We start from the raw sequence: 19,835 nt of genomic DNA on the forward strand, positions 1-19,835 counted from the left end.
ACAAATTTGCAATCACAATGCATGGACCCTCTTCTTAAAATTGACTCAGAACTCAAATTATTGCTTCAGAAATATACTGACCTGGCAACATTGGATAATTTTCAAATGTTAGAAGAAGCTGTAGCAGCTCTTCAAGCCAAATTTAAGACCCAGGCCACCAACTCTGAGCTATTGAAACAGCAATTGGAAAAGCAGATTAATAATGTCCAGACACAGCTCCAAAAAATTGTCAAAAGCATAAAATCACAAGAAGATTTTGATCTAGTGATTTCCACTCTAAAGGAACAGATTCAATTACTCCAGATACCTAATCTGGACCCTTTGAACAATGTCATAGCCGAGGTTAAAGAAAAAATTGAGACACTTGAAAATTTTATGAACAACTTGCCATCTTCTGATGCTTTGAGTGCAATAACTCGGAGTGTTGCCAACATTAAGCTGCAACATGAAACATATGAAGATTTTGGAAAAATTCAAAGTACCATAACCCATCTTGAGGGTACAATAGCAGCAGTGCAAAGTGATTTGACAAATGTACAAGAATCTCTAGAATCCCGCCTGCCTGGTATTGTAGACACACTTGTCAGTGTCCAGCAACAGATCACAAAGCTTGAAAACCTCAACACTGAATCTGAGCTATCTCATTTTCATCACTTGATCGATGATATCCAAACAAACTTGAAATTTTACAACAATCAACACCCACTCAGGCAGATATAGCCCTGCTCCAAAATGCTATGCAAAATGTGGCTGATGCTTCTGAATTAAATAATGTGAAATTGGCACTTGAATTTTTGCAAAATACTGTAACAAATCTGCCTACATCACAAGAACTTAAAAATATTAAGAGAGCAGTGAATCGCATATTGAAATCAGAAGATATCAAGAATATCCAGACAGAGATCAAACAACTTACTCAGACAGTGGCCACTCTACCAACTAATCAACATATTAATGAACTGCATGCTCTGTTTGAGGATATCAGAAGACAGGTCCATGATCTTACTGCTCAAAATTCAAAATTGGCAGTTATTGAAAATTTGCAACAAATTGTAGCTAATATCAAGCAACAGCTAGGGACCATGGAATCCAATCAAGCAAATGCTCTGTCTGTTTTTGCCGTTCAGCTACAAGAGATTGTGCAACAATACAAGAAACTTGTTGTGGACATAAAAATCAAGCCAAGCCATGATGATGTTGTTAGGACCATCAATGAGCACCTTGAATCTGTAACAAGCAGATTGCTTACAGCAGAAAAATAAATAACAGGCATAATCGAGAATCCTAAACATACAGTAATTCTTGAATTGTACAGCATCCCCAACAAAGAATATGATTCACCATTTACACCAGGTGGCAAAATATATATGCTGTCCCCTGCTCAATTTTATTACCAGTTTTTTGTTGGGGGCACACTGAGACCGATCAAGATCAAATATTGGCTACAACCGCAGGCACACCACTACCCCACCTTATCAATAACAAATGCTGACAACAAACCAAAAATCACCAGTGTAGAGTTAGAGGATTTTACAAATCCCAATACATTAGAAACATCTTATGCTGAAGATGATGGCTCTCTGGAATTTAATATACAAATAGGAGACAAATTATATTTAGAAAATCCTGTAGTATCAGCTGCTGAACACCCTATAATTGCAATATTCCTGTTTACATATTATGTCTAGACAAATTATTGTTGATGAATTACACAGACAAGCCAGACATAATTATAAGAGACTGCCAGTAGTTACAAAAGGCATAGATGATTTATGGCAGAGCGACTTGATTGAGATGGCAAGTGGACAGCTGAAAAACTTAGACAAAATCAACAAGGGCTACAAGTATCTACTTACTGTAATAGACACATTTTCAAAATTTGCCTGGGCTGTGCCACTCAAATCCAAGACTGGAAAATGTGTTACGGAAGCCTTCAGGACAATCATCAATCAGAGTGGAAGATCACCGCGCTATTTGCAAACAGATAATGGCAAAGAATTTTATAATTCTGTGTTCCAACAATTTATTAAGAGCCAGTCAATACAACATTATTCGAGTTACAGTGATCTCAAGGCCTCAATTGTAGAGAGATTCAACAAAACCCTAAAAAATCTTATGTACAAACAATTTACACTTGAAGGTAATTATAAATGGCTTAATATTCTTCCAGAACTTCTACATAAATATAACAACTCGGTTCATTCCACAATCAACATGAAACCCTCTGAAGTAACTTCATCTGATGAGCAAAAATTGATCATCACTGTTTATTATCCTAGATACCAGCCAACAACAAGAAAGGCCAAATACAAGGTGGGTGATCAAGTAAGAATCAGCAAATATAAGCACTTATTCAAAAGAGGCTTTACAAGAAACTGGAGCACTGAATTATTTACAGTGGATCACCGAGGAGAAATTCTCAAAGGCCGGTTCTATGAAGAAGAACTCAACAAAACTAGACAGCCTGACACATATCTCATAGAAAAAATCATCCGCAGAAAAGGCAACAAGTTATTTGTCAAATGGCTAGGACTTCCAGAACACAGCTGGATCGATGCAGACAAAGTGATAATATGAGCACCTGGGATGTTATAAAAAGGCTGCCAGAACCTGAACAGCAGATTAAGAGAAATGGCAAGTTGCTGCCTGATAATATTAGATGTCTTATTGTTGGGCCATCAGCTTGTGGTAAAACTACACTAATGATTGATAATTTTTTATTGGCACCAAACTGGTTAGACTGGAAAAACAGGCACTTGTATGTTTTCTCTAAGAGCTTAGAACAATTAAAATATCAGCAGTTGATGAAGCTATGTGATGGATTGGATATTGCCACTTTTGAATCAGATGTTAAGCCACTTCATGAACGTCTCGATAATTCTGTTGTTGTGTTTGATGACATTATACTGGATAATAAAAACAAGGTTAGAAATTTCTTTACACAGGGCCGACACAAAAACATAGATTGTTTCTACCTGGCACAGACTTTTTCTAAAATACCGAAGCAGCTGATCCGAGACAACAGCAATTTTATATGTGTGTTTCATTAAGATCATACCAACCTCAAACACATACATGATGAATATGTAGGTGGGGACTTGAGCTACAATGATTTTTCCAAGTTTTGCAGTAGGTGCTGGAACCAGGACAGTTATGGGTTTGTCACAATTGATATGACAAGAAAACCCAATAGTGGCAAATACAGAAATAAAATCAACAATTTTGTAGACATTGAAACATATATAAATAGCCATGAAAAGGCCAATTATTGATGATCTTAAATTAAAAGATTATCTTGTAAAAAGATTTAAGGGATGGAAATCAGAGAACCGAGGAATTTATGAACAACACAAGCAAACAGAACAGCCTATTATTGATGCTATTAGTGAATTAGGTAAAAATATCAAAACTGTTACAGAGCAAAATCAAAATTTGATCACAGAGCTTGTACCTGTAGCTGCAAGGAACATATTAGATTATCCAATCACCCCACTTTCTAGTATTCATACACCTAGTCCTGTTGCTCCTCGAAGAATTGTAGCTAATCAGGATCCTATTCAATTGGGTCTTCTTGCTCAAAAATATTTAAGCACACCTAAAGACATCAAAGATGAGGTTTTTGGCTTATATTCTGACACAGAGCGTGATGGTAGCATAATACATAGAATTGGCAATTTCAGAGTAACATTTATGGAAGATGATCTCATTGTATATTCAGAATCTCATCTTAGAGAAAAAGGTGGTTTTGTTAAATATCCTGGCACACCTGGATTGTGGGAACTGATGACTAGGAAAAAACCTGGGAGCTATACAGATCAAGATTATGAGCATTACAAAGAAACATTAATAAAATCAGATGCTCTATACCAGAACAATGATCCCACACAAAAAAGAGTCAAGTCTAGCAGTGGAGCAAAATACAACAATTTAATCAAACCCATATGGTCACAGATCAAGACTGGCAGTGGAATCAAACAATACAACACCCTGCCTAAAGAATTTGTGTGGGTTGATGATGTCAGGAAACTTGTAGATAGGTTATTGGTGATAGCTGGGGAGGAAAATGCTGGCAACCACAATTTTTACAATGAAAAGGTTGGAATTATGGACATGATAAGCACAAAATTGTCTAATTTTATAGTGAATGACACTAAGGGGATTGGATATCTTATAAAAATTATTAATACTCTACCACCTAAATTTTGGAATATTTCTGAGGGTCGGGGGTTGGTTAATGACATTATAAACAAGCTGCCGTTTGAACTAAACATTCCTGGCTATCAGTATTGTGGTCCCGGTACAAAATGGGACCATAGATTAAACAGAGGTGATCCTGGTGTTAATCCCCTAGATGCTGCTTGTAGAGAGCATGACATAGCATACAACACACATTCTGATCTAGACAAGAGACATGTTGCAGACAAAAAATTAGAAGAGGCTGCATTTGGTAGATTTGTAAGCAAAGATGCTTCTTTAAGTGAGAGAATAGCAGCATTGGGGACCACCATAGCTATGAACACCAAACAAAAACTGGGGTGGGGGCTGTGAATATGTATATAATAAACCTACAATGAAGGCCAAGGGTGTTATGTATCAAATACCTTATGCAGGTCTTAAATCTCTTAAAACTATTGATAGTCTTTTAACCAAAAAGCAGCGCAAGAAAAGCTCTTGTATTGCAAAGGGCCATGGTATGAAATTGTTGCTTAGTACCCCCCAATTAAAAAAATTACAACAATCCAGAAAAAATCACATGTGGGTGGATTTATATTTACTATCCCGGCCATCTTAGCAGCACTTGGGGCTGTTGGGAGCTTGGCTGGGGGATCAGCTGCCATAGCAAAAACAGTAATAGATGCCAAGAAGAATAGGGCAGAATTAGATGAATTGAAGCGCCATAACCTGGCCATGGAGAAACAAGGCAAAGGTGTTAAGAGAGCCATGAATAAGTTTAAAAAAAACAAGAGCCGCTTACAAACCAAGATATTGAAGCTTTACTGAAGCCACTGGGCATCAAAAATTCTAGAGGTGTGTACATGTCTGATTCTTTACCAGAACAACCACTCAACAAAGAGTGTGGCATTGTTAATTTGGATAAGTACAAAAATCAGGGCACTCACTGGATTTGTTATCTTAAATATTTAAAAGATGAGGCATTTGTGTTTGATTCATTTGGAGGTATTCCACCTGAAAATTTAATAAAATATCTAAAATCAACTAATCTTTATTACAATAATGCCCGTGTTCAAAACTTCAAAGATGTTAATTGTGGACATTTGTGTTTATCTGTTCTCAGATATCTGTCTCAAATAAATAAACCATCAATTGAAGATTTTCAAAAGGCCCTGTGGTATTTAAAACATCATGTAGGTATTCCATCTCACCAGCCAAAATTCAATATTGAAACTCAAATTACATGATGATATAGTGTATCCCAAAACAATAGCTCTCAGAGCATTTTATGGCATGTACTTGATCCCTAATATTACACACCACAACAACAAAATTGCAGTAGGGGATCAAAAAATTGTCATCACTCCAGGGCAATATAATCTATCCACTCTAAATGCTCAATTACCCAGAGGTATAGTATTAACTCAAAATTCTGTCACTCACAGAGTAGAGATTGTATCTGCTACAGAAACAGTGGATCTGGGTACTATAGGAGAGCTGTTAGGCTTTGAGAACAACACAAAACTTGAACCAGCCATCAAACACACTGCTATTAATATACCTAAATTCTTAGCCATAGAGACTCTGAATATTCACTGTAATGTGGCCGAGGGTATGATCACCAAATCAAATGGCATAGGCACTCACAAACAAACTGGCATCATTGCAACATTCATTCCTAACTCTGAATTTATGGAGCCAATCATCTACACTCCATCCCCAACATTATATTTTCCTGTGTGCCATAATAGAATAGATTATATTGAGTTGATGGTCACTAATGAAAAAGAAGAAATAGTTGATTTTGCTGGAGCCACAACAACTGCTATCATAGAGATTAATATTTAAATAAAAATACATACAAAAAAATGGAAAATATTGAGAGTTATGAGCTACAATCATTCCCTCCAAACAGGAGGACATTTGCAAATTTAAATCAACCCAACACAGAAATTGAGGTTGATCTTGATGTAGGGGATGGCTTTACACACCCCCACAGAGCAGATCTATACATCAAATTTGATGTTGTAAAGCTCGATGGAACAGATTATCCGGCAAATTCAAATATAAGATTGGTGGACAATTTTGTGCCGCATCTGTTCTCCGAAATTGAGATCAGAAAGCATGGTGTTGTTATAAACAGAGTGGATTATCCCGGCATTACCTCCACAGCTTTGGTCACACTAAAATATCCAAAACCGAGGCATCATACTACAAAATAGGTGGATTTGAGGCTGGTGATAAAATTATATCCAAGAGCCACACAGTGCTGTTCCCCATGCGCCTGTTGCCAGGATTCTTCTCAGATTTCAAAGATATTATGTGGAAGGGTGGTTTAAGAATCACATTTAGAAGAGCTGCCAATGATAATAATGCTTTGATGAGGTACAGTGCATTAAACTCTACAGGGGAAACTCTGCCTAATACCCTACCTGATGAGGGCAAATTCATTATTCAGACTATGGAACTAAGAATCCCGGTTGTTGAATATGAATCCAGTTATGCTCTTAAATACAAAGCAGATATAATAAAAAATCCACAGATTCCTTTACAATTTTATATATATATATCAATGTGTACAGAAGCCTGCCGCTGGTACTTATTATGAGTTTGATGCTACAAATTCATTCTCCAGTATACAATATGACATGCCGGATTTTGTGGTGGTACTGTTTCAGACTGGAAGACACAATAATCAGGAAAAAAATTCAAGTAAATTTGATAACTGCAACATCAAGAACATATATCTTAAAAATGGCAGAAATGAGGTATTTCCTAGAGAAAATTATAATTTAGACATGTCCAAGAATGATTTTCTTAAATTATATGAAGCATTTACAGCATACAAAAGGGTCACTACTGGCAATACTGACATGTATTGCACACCAGATGAATTCAAAGCACAGAGACCCATGTTTGTCATCAACACTTCAAGAAGAAAACAAGTTGTGGTTAATGACAGGACAAACATTAAAATTATTTGTGAATTCCACGATACACTCCCTGATGACACCATATGTAGTGTTATTCTCATAGGTGAAAAATCATATGTTTATGATGTAAGAAATGAGAGAGTCACAGAACAATTCTAGATGATATTTGCATATTACATTGTCTTAGTACTAGATATATGAGTTGAGGCTGGTGTCCAATTGAACTTAAACCAGAAGTAAATATGTGTGGGTGTGGGTGGGTGTGGGTGTGGGTGTATTTTGGCTTAGTTTTAGGCGTGGGCAAAAAAAATATCAAGAGGGGCATATTTTTGACAGGATTATGGACAACAATCTGACACAAGTGCCTTTTGTAAGTGTGGACAAATCAATCTGAGGGGGCTCATCATTTCACAGGAACTTCCCGACGGCATTTTTACAAAAATCTTGGATTAGACGGAGTACCACACTTGAGCAAAAAGCTGATATGGGCATGTTGAGCAAGTTTTAAGTGAAGGCAAATCTGCCTCAGGCGGGCTCATCATTTCTCGCGTTTATAATAGCACCAATCATACTACTAGTAATTAATATTATATCAAAATCAGAAATTAACCATAAATATTAAATATAATTTCAACTACCATAATTTAATATCCAAGCAATAGATAATAAAATTAATACATCCCAACTCGATTAGATATAGCAATTAATATCCCCGCAGAGTAAGAACGAACATTCTGATAATAAATTACTAAACAATATGACACAAGCCCTAAACCATCTCATCCTAAAATAATTCTAATAATATTAGGAGAAACAATTAAAAACATTATAGACCCAACAAAAAATAAAATAATAAATCGACTTATGTTATAAACTCCTAAATAATAAGCTCTATAATTAATAACTATTGAGGAAATATATATAACCAACCCTATAAAAATTAAGGATATTCAATCAAATAGTATTGTTATAATAATATTAGAACAATTTAACTTAAAATACTTCAATCAATAAAAATTGTAACATCTTTAATTAAAAACATTATTCTTAATAATAATAATTTTTTCTACTAATAAATAAAATAATTGAACTGATGATTGTAATAGAAAAATTTAAAGCCATTGATTTAAGAACTTACAGCTAAAGAAAGTATAGGATACCATAAACCAAGAAAAAGTAACCCATGGTTTGATAATGAATGTCATAATCTATTACAAATAAGAAATCAGGCTAGCATTAGGTGGTTAAATAACTCTGATGATACAAATCTAAGCAATTATAATAGAATAAAGCGAGAAGTTAACCGCACGTTTGTAAGTAAAAAAGAAATTACTTGAAAAGCAAAATTAACGAAATTGAAACCAACAGCAAAAACAAAAATATCAGAGATTTATATAAAGGGTTAAATGAATTTAGAAAAGGGTGGCAACCTAAAGTAAACTTGATAAAAAATAAAGACGGTGATTTTATAGCTGACCCAAGTGATATTCTAAATAGATGGAAGAACTATTTTAATGATCTTTTAAATGTTGATGTAGGAGATAAATCAGAAGTAAATGAAGTCCACACAGCAGAACCTTTAGTTCCAGAACCTATCTTGACTGAAGTTAAAGATGCTATGAAAAGGCTAAAGAATAACAAAGCACCTGGCATTGATTTAATAGCAGCTGAGTTAATTGAATATGGTGGAAATTCGTTAATATGTCGAATTCATAAATTAATTTGTTTAATATGGAATAAAGAAGAAATACCTTAACAGTGGAAAGAATCCATAATTGTTCCTGTGTTTAAAAAATGTGATAAAATGAACTGCAATAATTACCGCGGAATTTCACTACTCTCAACAACATATAAAATATTATCTAACATTATTTTAACAAGACTAACCCCATATGCTAATGAAATTATAGGTGATTATCAATGTGGATTAAAACGTAACAGATCAACTACAGATCAAATTTTTTACATCAGACAGACAATTGAAAAAGGTGGGAGTATAATCAAAATGTCCATCAGCTATTCATTGATTTCAAAAAAGCATATGATTCGGTCAAAAGAGATAAATTATATAATATATTAGTAGAGTTTGGAATACCTAAGAAGCTTGTTAGTATGATAAAAATATGCACCAGTGAAACAGAAAGTAAAATTCGTGTGGGTGTTAATGTGTCTGACAAATTTACAATTCATGATGGGTTAAAACAAGGAGATGCATTGTCTCCATTGCTCTTTAATTTTGCCTTAGAATATGCTGTTAGGAAGCTAAAATAATCTAAAGAACGACTAACAATAAATGGTATGACTCAGTTGTTAGCACATGCAGATAATGTAGACTTATTAGGGGATGATCTAATACAATTAACAATAATGCTAAAATATTTTTCAAATCTGCTAAAGAGATAGGTTTGGAATTTAACAAAGTTAAAACTAAATATATGCTTACAGGCCGAAACCAAGTGTTAGGTAATAATCAAAATGAAATTACTGATAACAACTAGTTTGAACCAGTTTCCAAATTCAAATACTTAGGAGTAATATTAACAAATGAAAATGATATTAAAGAGGAAATAAAAAGTAGGCTTAATTCAGGAAATGCGTGTTACTTCTCTCTTCATAAACTTTTGTCTTCTCGTTTAATATCTAAGAAACTAAAAGTTAAAATATAAAAAACAGTAATTTTGCCTGTAGTATTATATGAGTGTGAAACTTGATCCCTTACATTGAAAGAGGAACACAAATTGAGAATATTTGAAAATAAGATCCTTAGGAAAATATTTGGATCTAAAAGGGATGAGGAGACAGGTGAGTGGAGAAGGTTACATAATTTAAAACTACATAATTTGTATTCATGTCCAGATAGTATTAACTAACCAACTAACTCCCTAGACTTCTTAAACCCGAAGGTTCATGGCTGCAGCAACACAGGCCTTCCATCTTTCCCTATCTTGAGCAAGTTCTATATACTCTTTTCCATCCCTACCGATTTCCCTTAGGTCCATCTCAACGTTGTCCCTCCATCTTCGTCTTGGCCTTCCTACAGGTCTCTTACCATCAGGTTTCCCAACAAGAATCCTGTACACTCCTCTTTCCTCTCCCATTCGTGCCACATGACCTGCCCACCTAAGTCTTCTTGATTTAATTATTCTAATAATATCTGGACATGAATACAAATGATGTAGTTCTAAATTATGTAACCTTCTCCACTCACTTGTCTCCTCATCCCTTTTAGATCCAAAGATTTTCCTAAGGATCTTATTTTCAAATACTCTCAATTTATGTTCCTCTTTCAATGTAAGGGACCAAGTTTCACATCCATATAATACTACAGGCAAAATTACTGTTTTGTATTATTTAACTTTTAGTTTCTTAGATATTAAACGAGAAGACAAAAGTTTATGAACAAAGAAGTAACATGCATTTCCTGAATTAAGCCTACTTTTTATTTCCTCTTTAATATAATTTTCATTTGTTAATATTACTCCTAAGTATTTGAATTTGGAAACTGGCTCAAACGAGTTGTTATCAATAATTAGATTTTGATTATTACCTAACACTTGGTTTCGGCCTGTAAGCATATATTTAGTTTTCTCTTTGTTAACTTCCAAACCTATCTCCCTAGCAGTTTTGAAAAATATTTTAGCATTATTCTTTATTGTATTCACATCATCCCCCAGTAAGTTTACATCATCTGCATATGCTAACAACTGAGTGACACCATTTAATTTTATTCCTTCTTTAGTTTCTTTTACCTTCCTAACAGCATATTCTAAGGCAAAATTAAAGAGCAATGGAGATAATGCATCTCCTTGTTTTAACCCATCATGAATTGTAAATTTGTCAGACATATTAATACCCACACGAATTTTACTTTCTGTTTCACTGGTGCATATCTTTATCATACTAACAAGCTTCTTAGGTATTCCAAACTCTACTAATATATTATATAATTTACCTCTTTTGACCGAATCATATGCTTTTTTGAAATCAATGAATAGCTGATGGACATTTTGATTATATTCCCACTTTTTTTAAAGTGTCTGTCTGATGTGAAAAATTTGATCTGTAGTTGATCTGTTACGTTTAAATCCACATTGATAATCACCTATAATTTCATTAGCATATGGGGTTAGTCTTGTTAAAAAATGTTTGATAATATTTTATATGTTGTTGAGAGTAGAGAAATTGCACGGTAATTATTGCAGTTCATTTTATCACCTTTTTTAAACACAGGAACAATTATGGATTATTTCCACTGTTGAGGGATTTCTTCTTTATTCCATATTAAACAAATTAATTTATGAATTTGACATATTCATAAATTTCCACCATATTTAATTAACTCAGCTGGTATTAAATCAATGCCAGGTGCTTTGTTATTCTTTATCCTTTTAATAGCATCCTTAACTTCAGTCAAGTTAGGTCCAGATAGTATTAGAATAATTAAATCAACAAGACTTAGGTGGGCAGACCATGTGGCACGAATCGGAGAGGAAAGAGGAGTTCACAGGATTTTTGTTGGGAAACCTGATGGTAAGAGACCTATAGGAAGGCCAAGACGAAGATAGAGGGACAACGTTGAGATGGACCTAAAGGAAATCGGTAGAGATGGAAAAGAGTATAAAGATCTTGCTCAAGATAGGGACAGATGGAAGGCCTGTGTTGCTGCAGCCATGATCCTTCGGGTTTAAGAAGGCTAGAAAGTTAGTTAGTTAGTTAGTTAGTTCATATTTAAGCCTAAGCCCACAACTTAATATTCTACTTAAACTACTTAAAAAAATTAAATTCAATGAAATATTGGTGAACAAAAAACCAATTAAAAATTCAATGGAACCAAATGACAAAATAATAATAAATGTTCAGGAATATTACTTCTTCAGCAAGAATATATACCAGAATAGTATATTCCGTGTTGAGTATATGAATACAAATATAAAGTATAGACCGCACTTAAAAAATAAATTAGTGCAACTCCATTAAAACTAAAGTAGGATCACCAAATAATTCTATTTAGTAAGCTAATCTACCCCAACAAATTAATAGAGGGGGGAGCCACTATATTAGTAATTCTTAACATAAATCATCATAAAGAGAATCTAGGAATATAATTAATTATTTCCTTATTAATTAATATACTACGACTGCCCAACCGCTTATAAGTAATATTTGCTAAACAAAATATACCAGAACAAAGATCATGTACCACTATTAGAGTAAGCCCACCACTCATACCCCATACTCTTATGGTTATAATTCCTATTAAAAAAAGACCTATGTGTGCCACAGAGAAGTATGCAACCAAGGCCCTTAAGTCAATTTGACGTATACAAACAAGACTAATTATTCAAATACCAACAACTCTAATACCAAACAAAAAAATATTATACTTACAGTAATAGCTAACCCTCCAATACAAGAAGCATTTCATAAAATACCATAGCCCCCAAGCCTTAATAGAATTCCAACCAAAATTATAGAAGCACTCACCGAGCCTCAACATGAGCCCTAGGTAACCACAAATGAACCACAAATATAGGTATTTTTACTAAAAAGGTAAATACCATTTTAATATATCAAATAAAATAACTTATATTAAGATTAACATAATTAAATATATACATACACAGCCCCCTTATAATTTAATATAAAAATACCAATCAAAAGAGGTAGTGAAGCTAGTAGTATGTATAAAAAAGTAGATATACTCCCGCCTGTACTCGCTCTGGCTGATATCCTCACCCTAAAATTAATAGGATATTACATCGAACATCGAACCCAACGAAGTAACTAGATCTCCATACCTCAATACCAACTCGCACCATTAATGAAAACAAGAAACAACCAAAAATAATAGAAATTTGAACCACTATCTATAAAGAACTATTAAATCTTAAAAGGATTAAAAGCATAAAATAAAAATATTTTTTTACACTTCAATAATACAAAAGAATTAAAGTAATCATTACCATGAATACGTATGACTGACACTATAATAGATAAACCAAGAGCTCCTTCACATACACAAAATGAGAGAAACAATAACCAAAAATAGGATTCTTCTTCATTACTAATAAAACAATAAGGCACATAAATATAATGACAACACAATAAATTCTAGTCTTAGTAGAGTTACTAATGAATGCCTTCGTTGAGAAATAAAACATAAAAATGTAATAAACAAAATATTTAATATAAATAATACTCTTATCATAAGAGTTTATAGTTTAATAAAAACAGTGGTCTTATAAATCATTAATTGAATTAATAATTCTAAAAACATCAAGGAGGATATAAATATATCACCAGTAACTCCCAATGCTAATATTCTAATTAAACTACCCCTTGATAACAAAATTCAATTGATACTAATTACTATTAGGTTACTAGTAGCACTATTATAATTACAAATAAAACGTCCACTATCTATGGGAATTATATTAATTATACAAACTATTATTGCTTGTCTGACAATATCAACATTTTTAAAATCCGCATGACTTTCCAACGTACTATTCCTAGTATTTCTAGGAGGAATATTAGTCCTCTTTATTTATACAACAAGACTCGCACCAAACGAAATATTCAAACTAAGCGTAAAAATAATAATAGGCAGTATAGTCCAAATATTACGTCTATTTATATTAATACTAATAGATCCATTAATAACCCCCTCAACACTATAAAATATAGATACACATACAACCTGAAGAAATACAAATCCACTACTAGGAATAAAATTATATAATTAATCCATTATAATAATAACTACTATAACAGTAATCTACTTGTTAATTACATTAATTGCAATTGTAAAAATTATTAGACTCTAACAGGGACCCCTACAAATAATTAAATAATTACAAATGACAAAGCCAGCACGAATTTATCACCCTATACTCAAATTAGCAAATAATGCATTAGTAGACCTACCAGCCCCATTAAATATTTCCTATTGATGAAACCTTGGTTCACTTATAAGGATATGTCTATCAATTCAAATTTTAACAGGCCTTTTTTTTAGCAATACATTACATTTCAAGAACAGAATTAACTTTTTCTAGAGTAATACACGTTTGTCGAGATGTAAATTATGGATGAATATTACGAATATTCATCCTAATGGAGCCTCCCTATTCTTTATTTATATATATATGCATGATTGGACGAGGAATATATTATGGATCTTATTTATACATTCATACATGATCAGTTGGGGTTATAATTATATTAACAACAATGGCAACAGCATTCGTTGGATATGTATTACCATGAGGTCAGATATCATTCTGGGGTGCAACAGTAATTACTAATTTACTTTCAGCTGTCCCATATTTAGGAACTATACTAGTTCAATGATTTTTTTTTTCAGTAAATAGTGCCACATCAACTCGATTCTTTGCCTTTCATTTCTTACTACCATTTAGTTTAAGAGCAATATCAATAGTTCATCTACTCTTTTTAAATCAAACCGGATCTAATAACCCACTCTCTATTAACAGCAATATATACAAAATTTCATTCCATTCATATTTCTCTATAGAAGATATATCAGGGTTTATAATCATAATCTTAATACAAATATAACTCTCATTAATATTTCCCACAATTCTAGGAGATCCAGAAAACTTCACTCCAGCAAACCTCCTAGTAACACCAGTACATATCCAGCAAGAATGATACTTTCTATTTGCATACGCCATCCTACGATCAATTCCAAATAAATTAGGAGGGATAGTTGCACTAGTACTATCCATTATAATTCTACTAATTATACCAATACATCATAAAAGAAAATTTCGAAGTTTACAATTCTACCCAATAAACCAAACATTATTCTGAATAATATTTGCAACTTTTATTCTATTAACTTGAATTGGAGCCCGGCCAGTAGAGACCCCATACATCACTACTGGGCAAGTATTAACAACTATATACTTTATATACTTCATTATATCCCCAGCAACACTACTAATATGAGATAAAATACTAGAAAAATGGCTTCTTGACCGAAATTTTAAGCATATGTCTTGAAAACATAAAACTGAATATAAATATTCTAGAAGTCTGTATATTCTAATTATTATGCAATTAAACATAAATTGATATAATTAATCCCCTAAAACCAACGAAAGAAACAAGTAATTCAAAAGAAAGTGGAAGGAAACTCCTCCAAGCCAAATATATTAATTTATCATAACGAAATCGTGGTAAAGTTCCACGAACACAAATATAAATAAATCCTAAAAAAAAATAACCCTTAAATAAAACAAATAAGAAAATGTATACCCCAATATATAATAAAATTCTAAATAATACACTTATAAATAAGATACTAGCATACCCAGAGTCCCAGACATAAACATTAGGACAAATCCACCAGCACTATATTCAACATTAAACCCAGAAACAAGTTAAGATTCCCCCTCAGCAAAATCAAAGGGAGTTCGATTAGTTTCAGCTAATCAAGAACTCAATCAAGTTAAAGCTAACGGGAAAGCAATAAAAATAAATCACAAATAATGTTGAAAAAAACCAAATAAAAGTAAGTTATTAAAAAAAAATTTTAAAAAATAATTAATAAATTAAATTTAAAAAATAAAAGATAATAAAATTAAAACTAATCTAACCTCATAAGAGATAGTCTGAGCAACTGCTCGAAGACCACCAAGCAATGCATAATTAGAGCAAATATTACTTTATATACTCCCATTCTTATACAGCATAAAAAGAAAAAACAAATAAAAATTAAATAATAAAGTATGATACGGAAAGACAACCTAAACAAATAAGGACAAAAACAAACTAAAAACCGGAGACATATAATAAGGATAATAATTTCTCAAAATATGTAATATCTGCTCCCAAGTAAATAGCCTAATTGCATCAGCAAAAGGCTGACAAATAGCACAAACTCCAACCCTATTAGGACCCCTACGAATTTGAATATATCCTAAAATACTAAGCTCAAACAAAGTATAAAAAGCAACACTAATCAAAACACATACAACCAAAATAATTAAAAAAATAACCCCAATAAATAATTCTAGTATCATTTACTATATAAAAAAATTATCTTCATTTTTGAATCCTAAGTTCAATGCACGTCTTTGCCATTATAGTAATTATTATTAATAAATATTTTATATATATAATATAAATATTTGGTCCTTTCGTACTAAAACATTTTAAATATTAACAGATAGAAATCAACCTGGCTGACGCCGGTTTGAACTCAGATCATGTAAGAAATTAAAGGTCGAACAGACGATCAAATTTCATATGCTACACCCAAATGGTATCTTAATCCAACATCGAGGTCGCAAACCCACCTGCCGATATGATCTCTCACGCAAGATTACTCTGTTATCCCTAAGGTAACTTATTCTTTCAATCACTAATAATGGATCCAAATAACAAAAATTATTGAATATTAAATAAAAGAGTTTACTATTATCTTTCCATCACCCCATCAAAATATTATTTAATAATGTATATAATCATAATACTAACCAAAACACTACTAAAACATAATAAAGATCTATAGGGTCTTATCGTCCCCTTAAAAAAATAAAGCCTTTTCACTTTAAAGTAAAAATATATATTAATTAATCAAATAGTTTTTTCTTCGCCCAACCATTCATTCTAGCCCCCAATTAAAAGACTAATGATTATGCTTACTTCGCACGGTCAAAATACCGCGGCCATTAAACAAATGTCATTGGGCAAGTTATACTTCATATAAAACCATGAAAAGATGTTTTTGATAAAGGCGAGAATAAAATTTTGCATAATTTCTCTAATTAATTAACTGAATATACTAATTGAATCCTAATTTCTGAATAAAATTAACTAAAACACACAATTAGGTAAATAAGTAAAACTTAACTAAATTTTTAATAAATCCCAAATAAATTATAACAAAATTACAAAATACTAGCAATCTCCAAACCAATAAATATAATGCTTTATTATAAAGTTATAACCAATATATTAACCAGAAGCACATCCCCCAAGTCATAACTAAACACTAATATTAAAATATAAATTAATATAAAAATATTAAAACGTTATTCTATATTAAATATAATTCCCTAATAACTAGATATAAGATAAGTCGAATAACATTTTATTACAACTAATAATTTTAACAGAAAAATATAACACTTTTACCTTAAAATCAACCCTACTAGCCCCTCACCTTTCAAGAAAAAAGAATATTCAATTAAAATTTCATCCTCCCTGATATAAAAGGTACGATTTTCAACATCTCTTATAATAAAAATCAATATTTCATATATTTAATAAATCCCAACACTGTACTAATAACTTATAACCAACCTAATTTATATACAATAAATACACAACCAAAAAACATAAAATTATTTTTCACATAAAATCCACTTATAAACTAAATTAGATAGTAATAGAACCTCTATCAAAATATATTCAATCGCACGACTAATTATTCAATGTAAATGAATATCCTATGTAATAAAAATATTTTGATATAAACCAAACCAGGCACCTTCCGGTAAGCCTACTATGTTACTTCTTATCTCATCTATATAAGTGAGAGCGACGGGCGATGTGTGCATGTCCTAGAGCTAATAAACCAACATACTTTTCTAAAATAAAATCCAATTTCAAATGTATTTTCAACATACCATCCAAATCGACACAATGTAACCCATCTCCACCCATTAATAACCTGCACCTTGACCTGAAATATATTACAAAAGAAAAAAAGAATATATATATATATATATATATATATATATATATATAAATCCTAAAATTACGGCGGTATACAAACTGGTATTTTACAATAACAGGTCAAATAAAACGTGCAATATCGATTACGGAGCAGGTTCCTCTAATTAGAATAAAGCACCGACTAATTCCTTGAGTTTCAAGATCATAACTAATACTACTCAAACCAAATTTACAATGGTAATAATATGGTATTTAATCCTAGTCTAATATACCACCTTTATAGAATTAATAAAAATAAAGAACAAATTATAATAAAAATTCCACCTAACAAATAGAATATAAACAAAAAATATTAATTATTACTACAATTAAGTCAACAACTCTCGATTTATGCCCCTACGTCTAACCGCGGCAGCTGGCAGGAATTTTGCCGGGCAAATACTATTAAAGATTAAAATCCTGTAATCTAACTTATACTAAACTGAACAAACCCACGCACTGCGAGCCATCAAACCTTAATTATACAACCGTCTCCACCCATCAAAAATTGACGGAATATTCTACCTCTCTTTAATAAATACATATGTGAAATTTAATTAAGGAGACATAAGCCAGAATAAAACTTTAATTTAAATTATAAAGAGAAGTTCTTATTATTATATAGCATGTATTATATTAAATTAGATTATAATTAGAAATTATCTCACAAAAATATCCCCCAAAATTTAATTATTCTCACTCTCCCATATTATATAGAACACAATTTTCTTTCCCCTCAAAATTGTGTTCTATATAGATATATTAACTTATTTCTTGTCTAGATTCGATAGGCATTAAAATTACATATTAAGTAAGGCAATTACTTTAAGTTGTCTAAAAATACGTCCACAATTAAATAAAATTAAAAGCAATTTTGAAGTATTTTATATTATTTAGGAAATAGATTCTAATTGTTAGTCATAAAAATAAAAACCCGATAAATAATTTTCTTAACCCACTACTATAACTAACATATAAATTACATGTCTGAAAAAGGATTGCCATGATAGGGTAAAGTATACATGAAACCTAGCATGTTCTTATTATCGTGTTTTATAACTGAAAGAATTAAACTTTCACTGATGGTATCAAACCACATAGTGCATCATACACCAAAATATCATAAAAAGGTAAGCTAATTAAGCTAGAGGGCTCATACCGCACATATGAAGGTTCATAATCAATCCTTTCCTTTTAAATGCTCACAACCCCTAGAAAAATAATATTCCTATTGACCCTCACAATAGGAACCCTTCTTTCTATTTCTTCCACCTCATGATATTGAGCCTCAATAGACTTAGAAATTAATTTAATATATTTTATTCCATTAATGTCTACACCAAATAACCAACGAAATACAGAAGCATCACTTAGGTACTTTTTAATTCAAGCGCTGGCATCATCAATAATTCTGACAGCAGCACTAATTATAATTAATTCAATAAACGTCAATCTAGAAATTCAACTTCTAATATTAGCATTATTAAAAAAAATAGGAGCTGCTCCGTTCCACATCTGAATACCCGAAGTTATAGAAGGAATAACATGAATTAATTGTTTAGTAATAACAACTATTCAAAAAATTGGTAAATCAACGTTACTTAGATATGTAGTTGATAACTTAAACATAATTTTAACTATCACAATCAGAATATCAGCAATCATTGGAGCAGTTGAAGGGTTAAATCAAACTTCATTACGAAAAATTATAGCCTTTTCATCAATTAACCACATATCATGGATCATCCTGAGAATAACATCTGAAGATAACACCTGATTAACATATTTACTCCTATATATTCTTATAACCTCCTCAGCTATTATACTATTTTCAATAAACTAATCATATTATATCCATCAACTCTTTATACTAAAGCTTCCATCTATAAAAAAACATATCCCTATATATTTCAATACTGTCGCTTGGGGGTCTTCCACCACTATTAGGATTTTTACCAAAATGAATAGTTGTTATCCAAA

The 19,835-nt window shown here is 31.9% G+C and overlaps 1 protein-coding gene across 1 annotated transcript in view; it reads left to right on the forward strand.

Annotated features, from left to right (window-relative positions):
• The window catches only part of LOC145979635 (clavesin-1-like), a 176,835-nt gene extending 162,055 nt beyond the window's left edge, over nucleotides 1-14,780 (forward strand). The window contains exon 7 of the mRNA XM_083112600.1: nucleotides 14,716-14,780. Within this exon, the coding sequence (XP_082968726.1) occupies nucleotides 14,716-14,780 (65 nt within the window). The remainder of the gene's footprint in view (nucleotides 1-14,715) is intronic.
• Nucleotides 14,781-19,835: the final 5,055 nt, after the last annotated feature.

The sequence above is a fragment of the Lepisma saccharinum genome, chromosome 26 (genome assembly GCF_977018435.1).
Source record: "Lepisma saccharinum chromosome 26, izLepSacc3.1, whole genome shotgun sequence".
NCBI lineage: Eukaryota > Metazoa > Arthropoda > Insecta > Zygentoma > Lepismatidae > Lepisma > Lepisma saccharinum.